The sequence below is a fragment of the Ceratotherium simum genome, chromosome 26, assembly GCF_057802395.1.
Source record: "Ceratotherium simum simum isolate JZ-2026a chromosome 26, ASM5780239v1, whole genome shotgun sequence".
In the NCBI taxonomy this organism is placed as follows: Eukaryota; Metazoa; Chordata; class Mammalia; order Perissodactyla; family Rhinocerotidae; genus Ceratotherium; species Ceratotherium simum.
In genome coordinates, this window is record NC_141925.1 from 18,062,824 (window position 1) to 18,082,084 (window position 19,261).

Consider the following 19,261-nt stretch of genomic DNA (forward strand, 5'->3'; position numbering starts at 1 on the left):
GAAGATCAAATTATATGGTGCCCTAAACGAATAGAGTTGACTGGAAAATATAATAAGAGTAATTGAGAAGATAAATGAAAATAGCAAAGAGAATAAAAACAAAATAAAGAGACAAAAGAATCAGAGAAAGTGATTGATATAGAAAAAAGGCAAAAAGATCCAACATATGAAAAACATGTCCCTAAAAAAGACAACAGACAAACAAAAGAATGGAGCAGAAATAATATTTAAAGTATAATCCAAGGAAACTTCCAGAAATAAAACACTAAGCCACTTACAAAGCAAAACAAATCAGGTTGGCATCAGACTTCTCAACAGCAACATGCAAAGGAAGACAATAGCAGGACAGCATTTTTGAGAAAGAAAATATGAGCCTAGGATTTTCTATCCAGCCAAGCTTTCCTACAGGAAAACAGTTTAAAACATGCACGAACCCAGTATAAGTCCTTACAAAAAAAGTATTACAAGATGAGCTTCATCCAACTATAATATATTATTGGGAAGAAAAACCAAACTACAAAAGAGCGTATTTAGTATGCTCTTGTGTAAGAAAGGAGAATGAAAACTACATATAGAAAACATACAGGCACAGATGCACATATACATAATTACATGCAGAAGCAATATTTACGCCAAAGGAAACACAAAGGATAAATCAGACACTGATAATATTGGATGGATGGGAACAGGCTAGAAGGAACAGTGAAAGCAATGTTAGCCCTCTAATTATAATTTTAATATAAGTTCATCTTTTGCACAATGTTAATCTTTTACATGCTCAAAAAATAAACTTAAATCAACACAGAGGAGTATAATAAATATAACTTAATAAGAATATAAATGAATCCTAAATAGATATTAAATTAATAACATAACCACAAGAAGAAAGAAAAATAATTAACCTAAATAAATTTTAAACATGGTATGTTGACATATACCCCTAACTGAATACAGTCTAAGGAGAAAAAGAACTACAAAGAAATCTTAAATTTTACTTATAAGTTTGGTAGGGTAGTACTACATATATAAGTAATTCATAAATATTCTTCTGTAAGATTGGGCAAATGAGTATACTGATGCTGCTAGGAACTAGGAACTGTGAGAAAAGGGAGGTACAAATACATAATGGGAGAAGGAAAGCAAGAGGCTTACAGTGTTGGACTGGAATAGACAATATCAATATAAAGTCATGATTTAAAAAAAAAATCCTAGATCTGTCCACTAAGAGAGTCTAGAAGCAAAAACACGCACTCCAGCAGTAATGAGTACACGTAGTACTCAAATCTTAGTTTCTTTTTTTGTTTTTGAGGAAGATTGGCCCTGAGCTAACACCTGTTGCCAATGTTCCTCTTTTTCTTTTCTCTCCCCAAAACCCCTGTACATAGTTGTACATCCCAGTTGTAGGTCCTTCTTCTTTTATGTGGGACACCGTCTCAGTATGGCTTGATGAGCAGTGAGTAGGTCTGTGCCCAGGATCCGAACCGGTGAACCCCGGGCCCCCGAAGCGGAACACACAAACTTAACCACTACACCGCCTGGCCAGCCCCTAATCTTAGTTTCTTAACACCTTCACCAACAAGGAAGAACTAAGACTCCTTGACTGACTGAATTGAGTTCTGGGGCAAAGAAAGTACAATGTCAGCCTGAACATCTAGTTCTGTTGGACAGTAAGAAAGTGCTCAAAAACTGACAGAGAAACATCAAAAGGACATTGTTTGGGGAAAAAAATCCATTGGCTAAATCTGGGACAATTTTAGCATCAAAAATAATCATAATCATCATCATCATCACCATCATCAAAGGATTGCAATCATTCAGATTTTGTTCTGTAACCATAATGGGATAAAGCTAAATCCAACAACAAAAATATAACTAGAAAAACTCCAATTGCATGGAAATTAGGCAATATACTCAATAACTCATGGAACAAAGAACTCAAAACAGACTAATCTCTTAAACACACATGTAAAATTTCCTAACAAAATATTAGCAAATAAAATTCATAGAATAAATCCAACTAAATGGAGTTTATTCTAGTATGCAGTAATGTTTCAACAGTTGAAAAATCACTGTTAACAAAAATGAGAAAAAGTATATGACCATCTTAATAGATACAGAAAAGGCATTTCACAAAATTTAACACTAATTCGTGATTTTTAAAAATCTCTTAGCAAACTAGGAGTAGAAAGAAGTTATCCAAATCTGATAAAGAACATCTACAAATAACATACAACAAACACGATGCTCAATGGTGAAATATTGAAAAATTTTCTCTAGAGACAGGGAACAAGACAAGGATGCCTTTATCAGTTACTTCCTGTCAAAAGATGGACCATACCAAGTGTCGGTGAAGATGTGGAACAGCTGAAACTCTCATACATTTCTGGTAGAAAAGCAAATATCTTTGCAAAACTGTTTCACAGTATCTAGTAAACCTAAATAGATATATCCTCCACGACCCAACAGTTTCATTCCTAGTTATACACCAAACAGAAAGGTGTATATATGTTCATCAAAGGTGCATATAAAAATGTTTATAACAGCACTGTCCATAACAGCCAAAATCTGGAATCTACCCAAATGTCCATCAATAACAAATGGATAAATAAATTGTAGAATATTAACATAACAGAATACTCTAATGAAAATGAATGATTTATGATCTCATACAACAATTTGGATGAATCTTGCAAATATAATGCTAAATGAAGGCAGACACATACAAACTATATAATATATACTATATGTTATACAGTATGCTATAACAGGACTAGTGAATGGCTCCATTTATAAAAATTGAAAAGCAAGCAAAACTAATCTATGGTCTTAGATGTCAGAAATAATAGTTAAACTTGGGGGGGGGTCTTAACTTCAAGTTGGCACAAGGGGAGCTTCTAGGGTGCTGGAAATGTTCTGACTAGAATTACAGATTCTTTATTAACTACAAAGAGAAAAACAGTGTGTTGACAATGGAAAGTCTGGTGGAAATCCATCTTAACGAAATGAGCAAACATGGTATCACCAATTACGGAACAAACTGGCAATGTGCTTCCTAATGTGAATTCACTAAGAATGATCCTATAAGAAAGATATAATATTTTTGACACAAAATGTTCAAACTGAAATTAAACTTGAGGAAACAATCAGACAAACACAAATTAAGAAACATTCTGCAAGATAATTGGCCTTGTCTCTTTAAAAACGTCAATGTCATTAAAGACAAAACAACAACAACAACAGTCTAAGGAAGTGTTCTAAGGGGTCAGCAAATTATGGCCTGTGCAGGTCAAATCTACCCAACAGTCTGCTTTGGTATGAGCCTGTGAGCTATGAATGGTTTTTACATTTCTAAAGGGTTCTAAAAAAAGAATATTCGATGGAGACCTACATAGCCCACAAAACCTAAAATATTTACTATCTGGCCCTTTAGAAAACCTAAAATATTTACTATCTGGTCCTTTACAGAAAAGTTTGCTGACCCCAGGGAAGATTTAAAAATCTCTAACTGGATCCTGGATTAGTGGGGAAAAAAAAAATCTCTAAAGAAACTTAATAGGACAAGTAGAGAAATATAAATATTGACTGTATATTAGATAACATATTATATCAATTTTAAAATTCTTGGTTGTGATAACTGTAGAGATTATGTTGGAGAATGTTCTTATTCTTAGGAGATACAGGAAGTATTTGAAGGTGAAGTGTCAGAATGAATGCAACTTACTCTCAATGGTTCAGAAAAAAAATCCAGTAATTATATTTATATATTCTTACAAGTGTTATATATTTTTATATTTAATATATATATAAAGAGAGGGAGAATGATAAAGCTAATGTGGCAAATGTTACTTGGTGAATTGCAACATTTTTGCGTTTTCTCTAGAGGTCTGAAATTTTTCAAAATCAAATGTGTATATGTGGAGGGGGGCCCTTCTGGATCATTGTGCTAAAAGAAAAGTACTATATAATCCTCAAGAATTCTTTGCCAAAGCTTATAAAAGAAATCATTACTCCGTATTGATTAAACCAAATTATCAAATACCAACATCAAAGTCTTACCCAACACCAGCTTTCTAACCACAAGCTATTATACTAATAGATATACTATACTATAGCGTACTGTACTATACTATATTCTACCATTCAGATATTACACTATCTGAACTTGAATTGGTAGATTAAAAGCTTCCAGTGTACAGCTGTTTAAAAAAGTTATAATTCTTCAGAGTAGCACTAAAAACTGAACGAGGGAGTTTTCCAAATGAAGACTCTTCCACATATCTTCTCATATCCATTGAGCAATTTTGCTAAGGAGTTGGTTCAACAGAAACTAAAAGAAGGTAATCAGGCCTAATCAAGAGGAGGAAATAGACATTTATTAATATATACCACTGTGGACCTTCAACTCATCAGATCTCTACTCTAGTCTTCAGGCACACTCTCTCAAGATGCCCTCAAGATGACAGAATAACAATGCTTCTTAGACTTTTCCACTGATGGAACAATAATAGCAGAAGGTAAGAAACAGCAGCCTGTCCTCTATTCCCCACCTCCATATACAGGGATACTTGAAAGTTAACCTAAATCAGCCCATCACCAGCACTCAAGTTCTTTGGAGATTCATGGTTTATGTTTTTAAAATTCATAGGAATTTTGCATTAAGTTACATGATATAACATTTTCATTTTTAAAGATGGTTGTTTTTGTGTGTGTGTGAGGAAGATCAGCCCTGAGCTAACATCCATGCTAATCCTCCTCTTTTTTTTTGCTGAGGAAGACCAGCTCTGCGCTAACATCTATTGCCAATCCTCCTCTTTTTTTCCCCCCAAAGCCCCAGTAGATAGTTGTATGTCATAGTTGCACATCCTTCTAGTTGCTGTATGTGGGACACGGCCTCAGCGTGGCTGGAGAAGCGGTGCGTTGGTGCACACCCAGGATCCAAACCCAGGCCACCAGTAGCGGAGTGCATGCACTTAACCGCTAAGCCACAGGGCCGGCCCCTAAAGATGGTTTTTAAGATGGCAAAGTAAATATATAACATCTACCCTTCCCGCCCATCTCAAAGCCCTTAAAATGATAAAAATAAATATATAATTTAAAAAATATGTAACAGAACAAATCCACACACACATATGTAAAATCATGAGACAAGACTGACCAGATTTCTGACAAGCTTACCAGATTTCTGCTAGTGTTTTTTTTAAAGGTTTTGTGTGTGTATGTGAGGAAGATTAGCCCTGAGCTAACATCTGTACCCATCTTCCTCTTTTATATGTGGGACGCCTGCCACAGCATGGCTTGATGAGCGGTGCATAGGTCCACGCCCGGGATCCAAACCTGTGAACCCTGGGCCAGGCCGCAGAAGCAGAGCATGCGAACTTAACCACTACGCCACCGGGCTGGCCCCCTGATAGTGTTTCTAACTGTAGGAGACAAAGAAGGGAAATCTGGAGCAGAGTAAGGAGAGTATAAGGAAATGAGAATTTTTTTTGGTGTAATTCTACATTGTTTTAATCTTCTTTTCAAATGCATTCATATATCACACTTAAATAATACTTTTATAAAATGTTTAAAATTAGTGACCTCAAGTAAAGTTTATGCATCCAGAAAAAACTACTAAATTCATCCTGAGGCTTCATGTCCCTTCAGCATGCTATCATGTACATAACCTAGTTTAAGAAGGACAATCAGAAACAAAAAAGATTTAGAATTACATAACTCATCATCTAATTTTAAATATTATATTTTATGATTATATCAAGAATATGTTTGATTTATTTGAAAAAGTTCATAACATTACATTCAGGAGATTAATGCACAAGTTATGAAGGTCACTGAAGCATGCCTCTTCTAAAACAAATTAATAATTATTCTACAAAAAACACTTTAGACATCACAATCTCTAACCTGTAAATTTGACTTTTAAATCCGCTTTCACCATCTCAGTAATACTTTTTGCCACATCACTTTCAGAAGGTATGTAAACCAATTCATATGTATGTTTCGTATCAGTGAAGAAAGCAGGCAGTTTACTCAAGGGAAGAGCCTTGTAAATAAAAGCTTCTCGAAGATTCTTTTCCGAATCTCTGCGATGAAACAAAATCAATGCAGAGAACAGCAGTGTCATGAAGATTTCCACAACTAAAGAAAATATCTTACGCTTCTGCAAGAGAAACAAAAAGATTGTGTTAATTAACCTAAGAGTATATGTATGTGTACCTGTACGTATTTATACATGTATACATGTATATAATATAAAATTATATTATTCAGCTTCATTCTACAATGTGAATGGTTCTCTGGATTGCCTTTTTCACCCTTTTCCACATTTTATTATTCATTCTATTGATTTACCCCATGGGTATTCTTCAGATTTAGAAGTGCTACCCTCAGCCAAGGGGACGGGGCGGAAACCCATAAACTAAAATGAAGTGAAGGAGCTATTAAAATTTTTCCCTTTCAGGTTCATTAGCCTTTACAACTATTTCCCACAGATACCTCCACTTACCTTTAATATGAAATTTTTCCAGAGGAGGACTGCAAACTGGTTGAGCCACAACAAATCCATTTTACCACAAAGAATGGAAGTTCAACTCTCAGAAGGAAGTAAAGATTTTAAAATTTTAGGTTACCTGCCAAAATGTGAAATTTAGTTAAGTAAAAGTTCATTGTTCTCCTCTTCTTTGTTCAATTTTGAAAGATAACTACAAAAAATAACTTGAAATAAGTACTAGTCTGCTCCCATTTTTATATAAATTCATATCTAATGATCTTCTAGTACGTATAAAAACATTAGGCCATAGAGATGCAAAGATCAATAAGTTGAAGCCCCAGGTTCACAAAGATGTAAAGTGTAAATGCAGAATATCAATTATTATTTTGATAGGCTGTGAGAGAAATTCTCACAAAATATAATGCTGAATACTTATTATTTATTTAAAACCTACTCTGTGCCATGTTCTATGCTAAGCATTAGGTGGATTCAAAACAGTCATGATCCTTTCCTCATGGTATGGATAGTAGGGCATAGTAATTGAGAACTCAAGATCTGAAGTTAAGCTACCTGAGTTCAAATTCTAACTCTCTCACGAGCTGTATAATTTTGAGAAAGACAATTAACCTATGGCTGCTCATCATCCATAAAATCAGAAAAATTATAGTACTTACCTTATAAGGTTTTTACCTTGGGGTATTTGCTACTATGGAGAGGGTGGCTATGCACTTTTTTTTAATTGTGATAAAATATACCTAACATAAAATTTGCCATTTTAACCATTTTTAAGTGTACAGTTCAGTGGCACCAATCACATTCACACTGTTGTGCAACTATCACCTCCATCCATCTCTAGAATGTTTTCATCTTCCCAGACTAAAACTCTGTACCCATTAGACAATAACTCCCTATTCCCTTGTCCTCTCAGTTACTGGCAACCACCATTCTACCTTCTTTATCTGTGACTGACTATGCTAGGTACCTCACATAAGTGGAATCACTTATTGGTGATGGTATTTCTCCTTTTGTGACTGGCTTATTACACTTAGCATAAAATGTCTTCAAGGTTCATCTATATTGCAGTGTGCCAGAATTTTCTTCCTATGCACCACTTTTAACAGCCTCATAGACATGTCAAAGTCAGAATCGGACTTCAGGACACATCATGGGGGAGAAGGAGTTGCTGTGTATTGCATTAGTACTAAAAGGTGTTGCATCCTTCAAGGGTGTGAACCAGAAAGAGTAACCAGAAAATACAGCAAAGAAGAACACTAGAATTGAACTAATTCTGAACTTTCACTGGCAGGCAACCAAGGAAGTGAGTGATTTCTGGCCAGAAGACAAAAAAGAAGAGGACCTCAGAGAAACTGTAGGTACTGAGAAGACAGAGGAGCAGCAGGAGCCCAGCCTTGATCTGAGCATAAGTGGATCTCATCCTAGTTAGCATGCCAATCACTTTTTGTGTGTGTGTGTGAGGAAGATCAACCCTGAGCTAACATCCATGCTAATCCTCCTCTTTTTTTTGCTGAGGAAGACTGGCTCTGAGCTAACATCTATTGCCAATCCTCCTCCTTTTTTTCCCCAAAGCCCCAGTAGGTAGTTGTATGTCTTAGTTGCACATCCTTCTAGTTGCTGTATGTGGGATGCAGCCTCAGCATGGCCAGAGAAGCAGTGCGTCGGTGTGCGCCCGGGATCCGAACCCAGGCAGCCAGTAGCGGAGAGTGCGCACTTAACCGCTAAGCCATGGGGCCAGCCCCCAATCACTTTGATTACTGAGCTGACAGACTCTGCCCAGGTCCCAGAAGGATCCAGATAGAACAGCAAAGTCTTTAAAAACTGAATTGACACTGCAACTACAGCCCACAGAGGTGGGTTGGAACTTGTGGCTTAAACCTAACCAAGTAGGGTTACCAGATAAAATACAAGATGCCCAGTTAAACTTGAATTTCAGATAAATAACAAATATTTTTTTTGTTTGGTACATACTTACACTAAAGTATTATTCATACTTTATCTGAAATTCAAATTTAATTGGGTGCTCTGCTTGCTAAATCTGGCAACCTTATAACCAGGTCAGTTGCCTGCTAAACAAAAGTATCGCCATTCTCCATAGGATTTTAAACAGAACCTAGATTCCCATAGCTTAACACACAAAATGTCCAGAATACAATCCAAAACTATTCAGCATACAAGAAACCACAAAAATCTCAGCTTATATAGGAAAAGATAATAAACAGATACTAACGATGATATGGTACAGATATTGGAATTATTTGAAAAAGACTTCAAAGCAGCTAGTATTAAAATGCTCAAAGAGCAATTGCAGTCTTGAAACAAATTTAAAATACAAAGTATCAGCAAAGAAATAGAAGATATAAAGAAAAAACAAAGGCAAATTTAAAACATTCACTGGATGGACTCAATAGCAGAATGAAGATGACAGAAGAAAGAGTCAGTGAACTTGAAGATAGATCAATAGAAATTATCCAATATGAACAAAACGGGAGTGAGGGAGATTGAAAAAAAATGAACATAGCCTCAGGAATATGTAGAATAACAAAAATAAAGTCTAACATACAACTCATCAAAATCCCAGAAGACAAGAGAAAATGTGATGCTGAAAAAATATTTAAAAAAATAATAGTTGAAAACTTCCAAATGCGGCAAAAGACACAAATATACAGATACAAGAAGTTGAGCAAACCCCAAACAACATAAACCAAAGAAATTTATGTCTAGACACATCATAATCAAACTGATAAAAACTAAGACAAATAAAAATTCTTAAAAAAAAAAAAAAAAGCCAGAGGGAAACAACACATTACCTACAAGGAGACAAAGTTTTGAAAAACAGCAGACTGCCATCAAAAACTGGGGTGGCCAGAAGGAAGTGACTAACATTTTTAAAGTGCTGAAAGAAGAAATGTTAACCTGGAATTGGATACTCAGCAAAGAAATTCTTCAGAAATGCAAGTCTGAAAGACATTCACAGCTGAAGGAAAACTAAGACACTCTATTGACAGTTGGTCTAATCTAAATGAATTATTAGAGAGAGCTCTTCAGAGAGAAGGAAAATGATAACAGAAGGTAATTTGGAACATAAGAAATGAAGAAAGAGCAACAGAAGTGGTAAAAATTTGAACAAATAAAACAGATTGTTCTTCTCTGCCTGAGTTCTTTAGAATATTTCAGTGGTTAAAAAGAAAGAATATAATATGGACTGATGAAGTTTTCAATAAATGAAGATGTTATATATGAGACAAACACAGTATAAAGGGGGAAGAGTAAGAAGACCTATATGGTCATAAAATTTCTACATTCCAATCGAAGTAATAAAATATTGATTCTAAATAGACTACAAGTTAAGACTGTATTTTATAATCCCTAGTGCAACAACTAAAAAATTATATAAAATTACAATACATAAATTGTAATAGAAAGAAAACTTGACAATAAATTAAACCCACATGAAGAAATAAAGAACACCAATGAAGATTACAATGTAAATATAACATGAGTATTATTGGTCCATAACTCATTTTTCCTATATGATTTAAAAGACAACTGCATAAAAAAATTATAAATCCATGTTGATTTTGCAAACAATGTATAAAGATGAAATGGTGACAATAAGAAAATAAAGGATGGAGCAGAGGTAAATAGAAGCAACATTTTTGTATACTATCAAAATTAAGTTGGTATTAATTCAAAATAAATTAAGATGTTAATTATAATCCACAGGTCAATCTCTAGGAAAATTACTTTAAAAAAATATATTCTACAAGAAACAAGAAAGGAATCAAAGTGGTACACTAGAAAATATCTTACCAAAAAGAAGACAGTAATGGAGTCATCGAGTAACAAAAATGATTTAAGACATAGAGAAAACAAAAAGCAAAATGGCAGAAGTAAGCCTTTCCTTATCATTAATTACATTAAATGTAAGGAGATTAAACTCTATTTAAAAGGCAGAGACTTGCAGAAAGAGTATAAAAACTTGGTTCAACTATATGCTGTCTACAAGAGACTCACTTTAGATCCAAAGACACAAATAAGTTGAAAGTTAAAAGACACAAAAAGATATTCCATGCAAACAGTAACCAAAAGAAGGGCTGATTGAATGACTGTGCTACTATCAGACAAAATAGACTTTAAAATAAAAAGTGTTAAAAGAGACAAAGAAAGACATTATATAGTGATAAAAAGGTCAACTCATTAAGAAGATGTAACAATTACAAACATATATGAACCTAACAACAGAGCCCCCAAAATATATAAAGCAAAGAGCCCCAAAATATATAAGCAAAAACCAACAGAGTTAAATGAGAAATACAAAGTTCAAAAAATAATAGTTGGAGACTTCAATACCTGACTTCCAATAATGAATAGGACAACTAGGTGGAAGATCAACAAGGAAAGAGAAGTTCTGAACAACACTATAAATCACCAGGACTTAACATATATAGAACAATCTACCCAACAACAAACAGAATACACATTTTTTCTCAAGTGCATAAGGAGCATTCTCCAGGATAGACCATTAGGCCACAAAACAAGTCTCAAGTTTAAAAAGATTGAAATCATAGAATTATCTTCTATGACCACAATGAAGTTAAATTAGAAATCAGTAATTGAAGGAAATCTGGAAAATTCACAAATATGTGGAAATTAAGCAACACACTAATAAACAACCAACAGGTGAGAGAAGAAATCACAAAGGAAATTAGAAAATACCTTGAGATGAATGAAAAAAATACAACACACTAAAACTTATGAGATGCAGTGAAAGCAGTTTAGCTGTAAACTCCCACATTTCAAATCAATAACAATTTTAAATCAATAACCTAGCCTTCCACCTAAAGGAACTAGAAAAAGAAGAGCAAAAATAAAACCACAGAGAGAAGAAGGCAGGAAATAATAAATATTAAAGCAGAGATAAGTGAAATAGAGACTAAAAAGACAATAGAATCAAGGAAACCAAATGTTGGTTCCTTAAAAAGATCAACAAAAGTGACAAACCTTCATCTTGACTGACCAAAAGAAGAGAGAAGACTCAAATTACTAAAATCAGAAAAGAAAGAAAGGACATTACTACCAATCTTATAGAAATAAAAAGGATTATAAGAGAATATTATGAACAATTTGGTAACCTAGATGAAATGACAAATTCCTAGAAACACACAAACTACCAAACCAACTCAAGAACAAGTAGAAAATATGAATAGACTTATAATAAGAGATTGAATCAGTAATCAAAAACTTGCCAGCAAAGAAAAGGCCAGGATCAGATGGCTTCAACAGTGAATTCTACCCAACATCTAAAAATAATTTACACCAATCCTTCTATTTGATTTTCCGAACAACAACCAATTCCCCAATTCTTTGACACCCCAACTGGGTGTCCTACAATTCAATTCAACTCTGACACTAATTACCCAGAGTTAGCAGAGAGCCCACAGGTTAAAGCCTCAGTCTGACAAGATGCCACTCCAGATGCCAGCTGCAAATAGGATCCTCAGGTTACCCACACTTCTGCCTGATTAACTATAAATTTGGGGGTTCCCACAATCCCTGCTCAAGTTAAATAATTCACTAAAATAACTCACAGAACTCAACAAAGTGCTATACTTACAAGTACAGTTTGTCACAAATGAACAGCCAGATGAAGAGGTACATAGGGCAAGGGGTGGGGGGCACAGTGCTTCCATGCCTTCTCCGGTATGCCACATTGCCAGTACATGGATGTTTTCACCATCCCAGAAGTTCTCCAAACTTCGTTGTTCAAGAGTTTTTATTGAGGATTCATTAAGTGGTTAGCATTGATTAAGTCGATAGCCATTGGTTATTTAACTCAATTGCCAGCCTCCTCCCCTCCTGGAAGCCAGGGCATAGGGTGGGGTCCGAAAGTTCTAACCCTCTAATCACATGGTTGGTTCTTCTGCAACCAGCCCTATCCTGAAGCCACCTAGGGGGCTACTAAGAGTCACCTCATTAGCATAAACTCAGATATGGTCAAAAGGGGCTAGTTACAAAAAACAAAAGACACTCCTACCACTCAAGAAATTACAAGGATTTGGGGTGCTCTATCCCAGGAATCAGGGACAAAGACCAAAAGTTTTTTTTTTATTTTACCATACCTCCTCAAATTCTACCAAAAAATAGAAGAGGAGGAAATACTTCCTAATTCATTCTATGAGGCCAGCATTACCCTTGTACCAAAGCCAGAAAAAAAATCACAAGAAAAAAAAACTATAGACCAATATCCCTTACGGATAAAAATGCAAAAACCTCAAAAAAATACTAGCTAACTGAATCCAGCAAAATATCGAAAGGATTATACCAACTGGAATTTATCCCATGAATGCAAGGCTGATTTTTATGTGAAAATCAATGAAATACAACATATTAATAGGATGAAGGAAAAAACCCACATGATCTCAATTGATGCAGAAAAAGCATTTGACAAAATCCAACATACTTTCACGATAAAAAAACAAACTCAGTGAAGTAGGAATAGAAGGGAACTTCCTCAACACGATAAAGGGCATCAAATGAATACTCTAATATTGTAATGGTGGTGTCTAATAAATCATTTATAACTCTAGCATAAGGGCTAAAAGATAAAAGTATTAAAAATAACTACAGCTACAATAATTTGTTAATGAATATACAATATAAAAATATGTAAAATGTGATGTCAAAAACATAAAATGTGGAGGGGAAAGTGTAAAAATGTAAAGCTTTTGTATATTTCAAAGTTAACTTATCAGTTTAAAATAGACCGTTATAAGATGTTTTGTGTAAGCCTCATGGTAACTACAAAACATACAGTAGATACAGAAAATTATCAAATCACAAAGGAAGAGAACAAGAGAGGAAGAAAGGAACAAAGGAACTACAAAACAGCCAGAAAAAAACAATTAACAAAATGACAAGATTAAAGCCATACCTATTAATAATTACTTTAAATCTAAATGGACTAAATTCTCCAGTCAAAAGACAGAGAGTGGCTGAATGGATAAAACAACTCACTTCAGCTTTAAAGACACACATAGGCTCAAAGTGAAGGGATGGAAAAACATACTCCACGCAAATGGAAACCAAAAGAGCGCAGGGGTAGCTACACAGATAAAACAGACTTTAAGCCAAAAACTTTAAGAAACAAGGTCATTATGTAATGATAAAGGGATCAATTAATTAAGAGAATATAACAATTGTAAATATTTATGCACCCAATGTCAGAGCACCTAAATATATAAAGCAAATATTAGAAGAACTGAAGAGAGAAGCAGACAGCAATACAATAATAGTAGACTCCCATCACCGGCCTCTACTGTAGAGTGCATACCTGTGGCAATATCCTGCAGCCACGGAAGTGCACACTGACAGCCAAGGCCCCTACAGCTGCTTGTGGATCCAGATTTGGCCCTATCTCCAGGCAATGGCCAGCACCACTGGGCTCACATGCACCTAGCCCCTCCAGCTGTGCAGTTGCATGTCCCTAGCCTGAGTCCTGACACCAGCCTCCACTGCTGTCCACCTGCGGTGAGGCGTTACAGCCACAGTAGTGCACCCCGACAGCCAGGGCCCCCACAGCTGCTTGTGCGTCCAGCTCTGGCCCTGTTTCCTGTCACTGACCTGCACGACTGGGCTCACCTGCAGCTAACCCCACCAGTTGTGGACCTGCACCCAGCCAGCCAGACTCCTGTCACCAGCTTCCACTGCTGTGCATGCCCAATGTGAGATTCTGCAGCCACAGAGTGTATGCCAACAGCCAGGGCTCCTGTAGCTGCCAGTGCACCCTCAGTTGGCCCTGGCACTTGCTGCTGGCCCTGGCCCCCACCACTATGTGTGTATTTTTAACCAGCCCCTGCCACTACACACGCACTAGCTGCTGGCCCCTGCAGCTGAGTGTGGTACACATCACCAGCTCCAGCCACCTCTGCTGCCTGCCCTGCTCCATAGCCTCTGGACCTGGAGGCACTGCTGAGGACTCCAACAGCCCTTGCAGCCATTGTGGACCCCCCGCAGAGCTCACTAAGGACCACACAGTTGTCAATGCTACGGACCCCAGCAACCCAACCCAAAGAGACATCATGCGCCCCCGGATCCAGAGGTGCCACATGCCACTGTACTTGGCAACCTGCACCACTAGATCCAGGGTCACAACACACTCCAGCATGTTTCCATTCACAGGTGAAGGTCTTTCATTGCCAAAGTCAGTCCATAAAATCTGGAAGAGGTGACTGCTTCTTCAAAGGTGCAGACACCTACACAAGACTACCAGGATCACAAAGAATTGGAGAAACATGACACCATCAAAGGAACACAGTGAATTTCCAGTAACTGATCCCGAACAAACAGAGATAAGTGAATTGCCCTACAAAAAATTCAAAATAATTGTTCTAAAGATGATCAGAGAGCTCAAGAGAACACAGATAAAACAATTTAATGAAATCATGAAAGCAATACAAGAACAAAATGAAAAGTTCAACAAAGAGATAGAAAAAAATCCCACTCACAATAGTATCAAAAGCAATAAAATACTTAGGAATAAACTTAACTAAGGAAGTGAAAGATCTATTCACTGAAAACTATAAGACATTGATGAAAGAAATTGAATACACAAATAAATGGAAAGATATTTCACGTTCATGCATCAGAAGAGTTGTTAAAATGTCCATACTGCCCCAAACCATTCATAGATTCAATGTAATCTCCAGGTTACCAGGGGCTGAGGAGTGGGGAAAATGGAGAGAGGTTGGTAAAAAAAAGTACAAACTTTCAGTTATAAGAAGAATAAGTTCTGAGGATCTGATGTATAACATGGTGATTGTAGCTTATAACACTGTATTGTATAACTGAAATTTGCTAAGAGAGTAAATTGTAAGTGTTCTCACCCAAAAGGGGGGAGTGAGGGTGGGGCAACCATGTGAGGTGATTGATGTGTTAACTTGAATGCGGGAATCCTTTCACAATGTATACATATATCAATCATTATTTTGTACACTTTAAATATACTACAGTTTTGTCAATTATACCTCAATGAAGCTGGAGGGAAAATATTAAAGACATATAGAAATGAAAAGACATCCCATGTTTGTGGACTGTAAGATTTAATATTATTAAGATGGCAGTACTCCCCAAACTGATCTAGAGTCAATCAATCCCCAACTGACTGTTTTTGCAGAAATGAACACACTTATCCTAAAATTCATATGGACCTGCAAGAAGCCCTGGATAGCCAAAACAATCCTGAAAAAAAGAACAAAGTTTGAGATCTCACACTTCCTGATTTCAATACTTCCTACTAAGTGATAGTAATCAAGAGAGTATGGTACTGACATAAGCAAAGAGATATAAATCAGTGGAATAGAACTGAGAGTCCAGAAACAAACCCATACATCTATGTTCAATTGATGTTCAACAAATGTGCCAAGCTCATTCAACGAGGAAATAATAGTCTTTTGAATACTGCTTAAACAACCAAATAGCCACATGCAAAAGAATAAAGTTGGACTCCTATCTCACACCATATAAAAAATTAATTCAAAATGGATCAAACACCCAAATGTAAGAGCTAAAACAATAAACTCTTAGAAGAAAACATAGGAGTAAATCTTTATACCTGGATTTAGCAATGCATTCTTCAATATGACATCAAAAGAAAATATAGACAGATTGGGCTTCATCAAAATCAAAAACTTTTGAGCATCAAAGGACACTATCAAGAAAGTGAAAAGTCAACTTATAAAATGGAATAAAATAAAAAAAATTTGTTAATCAGAAAATAACAAGTGTTGGTGAGAATGGAGAAAACTGGAACCCTCACACACCGCTAGTGAGAATGTAAAATGGTACAGCTATGGAAAACAGTTTAGCAATTCCTTGAAAAGCTAACATATAATTACCATAGGACCCTGCAATTCCACTCCTACGTACATACCAAAGGGCATAGAAAACACGTCCACACAAAAACATGTAGGCAAACGTTCATAGTAGGATTATTCATAATAGCTAAAAAGTGGAAACAACCCAGTCCATCAACTGATGAATGGATAAACGAAATGTGGTATATCCAAAAATGGAATGAGATACTGATACATGACACAACACTCATGAACCGTGAAAACGTTACGCTAAGTAAAAGAAGCCAAACAGAAAAAGCCACATATTATATGATTCTATTTATCTAAAATACCCAGAATTGAAAAATCCATATAGACAGAAAGCAGGTTGGCAGTTGTCAGGAGCTGGAGGCGGGCAAGGGGTGATGAGGAGTGGCCGCTCAGTGAGCAAAAGGTTTATTTTAGGAATGATAAAAACTTTCTGGAATTAGTGGTGATGGTTGCATATCATTTTGAATGTAATAAAATCCACTGAATTCTAATACTTTAAAATGGTAAAAATGGTGAATTTTACCTCAATTTTAAAAAAAGAAAAACCCTTTGAGATGGGTAAAATGATATTCCTGCATTACAGCTGAGATTAAGAGGTCAACTCACTTGCCTAAAGTCAAATTAAAACCAAAGTTGACTGCACCTTCCAAAACCTTCCTTCTAACCCCTAAGCTATAACCAAAATAAAAACAGCTAAAATTCAACCCTAAGTTCCTAGTGGGGTTTTGCATGTTTCTATTACTTGAGGGGAGGGGGGCGTGCTTTCGGGCTGGAGGGCGGAGAGGGTGGGCCTCCAGGGGAGCAGGCGGACTTGTGGGGGAGGACGAAGGGCGAGGAGGTCTGAATACTCACCGCTGAGGACTTGCAACCGCCTCTGCCGCTGAGGGGCGCGCGTGGCCCCGGCGCGGCGCCTCCTCTCAACGCTCCCCGCAACGGCCTCGCCCGGACCCAACGCTTGGCGCGGACCCTACAAACGCGCGGCCCCGGCCCCTACCCGGTGGGCGGGAGGACGCGCCCGCGCGCCGTCTCGGGCGCTTTCCCGGCGCAGGAGCCCACGCGCCCCAATCTCCAGCCGGAACCTTCCCGTCGTCTTCCCAGCGCCTGGGACGCCCAGCCCGCGTTTCTCACGCCTCCCAAATGTTTCACCGCTTGCTCCTCCTGCCCCACCTCCCAGTCCCCCACCCCCAAAGACAGAGACTAGGAGTGAGGGGAGTGAGACACTCGCCTTGGCTGCAACATTTATGGGGAAACCAACCCAGTAATCAAGATAAATACTTTGGTCAAAATTGACTATAGTGGAACCATTTTTAAATGAAGTCGGAGCTGCTCTTCCAGAGAAACTGCCTTGCTGTTTTAAACCTTGGACTGGGCCTAACCTTTGGACTGGGTCAAAATGGCAGTTGTTGGAGAAGTCAGCAGGAGAATGGACATTCTGATCACAAGGACTGAGGAATAGAATCAATAGTCAATGAATGCTTACCCAAGACTAGCTTCTGCCTCCAACTCCAATTAAAATTCTTTGTAATACAACCTCTCTTTGCCTTTAAAGCAAAGGCAAATAGAAGCAAATAAACACCTGGCTTTCCTACTCATGTTCCTATTCCTACTTCATATCTCTTTTAGTTGGTATTTGGTTTTGCTTTTTTTCTCAAGAATAATGAACCAAATTGCTTATTTTCTTTATACCTCTGTATTTTTTAAACCCAATAAATGTTGCATAATAATAATTATAACAACACAAATAATGGGCCATAAACATTTCTGTAATCCCAGCAGCCCTGGGCATGCATTTCTAGGCGTGGTGAACTGAAGAAACAAAATTATGTAATTGAAATCAGCTTTTCCCAACCACCACAGCATCTTCTCTTTTTTGATGATATAAGAGGTTCATTTATTATGTGGCTACTCTGTGCTGAGCACTGTGCTATGTACATATTTTGACACAACCAATACACTGTCTTGTATTGTGATGTGACCATTTCCTAAGAAATACCCTATGTAGCTCCCAGCCAAAATATCAGGGGAGCACAATTTAACTAGTGGAGCTTCCTGTCTCCCAAGCTACACTCTTGCTCATCTGTTTCATCCTATACATGGGTGCAAGACCCATCTTTCTAAATGTTTAATCTCTTTGAGCATGTAATTCCTTTCCAAAGAATCACCCTTCTTAGCCCCCCGACTCCAAGAAGCATTCTGTTTTATCTCCTGGTGCTCCTAGCCTTCAGCCCCAGGTTCCAGCCCAACTCTGTCTGACAAGACACTGTTGGAGGACTACACAACATTCCTTCCACCCCTGGGCTTCTCCTGTCCTGAAATGCCCTCTTGCTCCTTCTCTGCCAATGTAGCTTAATGGTTAGGAATGGAGGTCTGAAGTCGACTTCAAGGGCAGATCCCAACTCCTCTGCTAAGGTGCTGGGTGACTTTGGACAAAGCCCTTCACCTCTCAAAGCCCCAAATAGACAGTCAGGGTAATACCACCTACCTACCACCGAGGTTGCTGTATAGTTCAATGAGATAATACACATAAAATGCGTGGTACAGTACCTGGTACACAGTAAAGATCAACAGCCTGTTGCTGTTATCACTGTTGCTGTTGTCATTATTAATGTTATTTTTGGCCTTGGTTTATTCCCCCTCCTTCATAAAACCCTTATCTAATGACCCCAGGCCAAAATAATCTCTCTCTTTTCTCTGAATTATCAAAAGCATTTACCTTTCCTATCACTGATATGGTGGCTAGAGTTTACTGCCCTGCATCGTAACCTTCCCGTGGACATATTGTCTTATTTCCTCCTCTCAGGTATAAGGCCCTTGAAGAAAAGACCTAAGTCGTTTTATGCATTTTGGCTCTGTGGGACTGCGGCTATTACAT

At 37.2% G+C, this 19,261-nt stretch overlaps 1 protein-coding gene across 1 annotated transcript in view; it reads right to left on the reverse strand.

Annotated features, from left to right (window-relative positions):
• LOC101399964 (phospholipid-transporting ATPase ABCA3-like) overlaps positions 1-17,456 on the reverse strand; it is a 208,924-nt gene extending 191,468 nt beyond the window's left edge. Inside the window, exons 1-3 of the mRNA XM_087417086.1 lie at positions 17,242-17,456; positions 6,506-6,629; positions 5,905-6,160 (exon numbers count right to left, since the gene is read on the reverse strand). Coding sequence (XP_087273212.1) covers positions 5,905-6,160; positions 6,506-6,565 — 316 coding nt within the window. The 5' untranslated portion in view covers positions 6,566-6,629; positions 17,242-17,456. The remainder of the gene's footprint in view (positions 1-5,904; positions 6,161-6,505; positions 6,630-17,241) is intronic.
• Between the last annotated feature and the right edge of the window lie 1,805 nt (positions 17,457-19,261).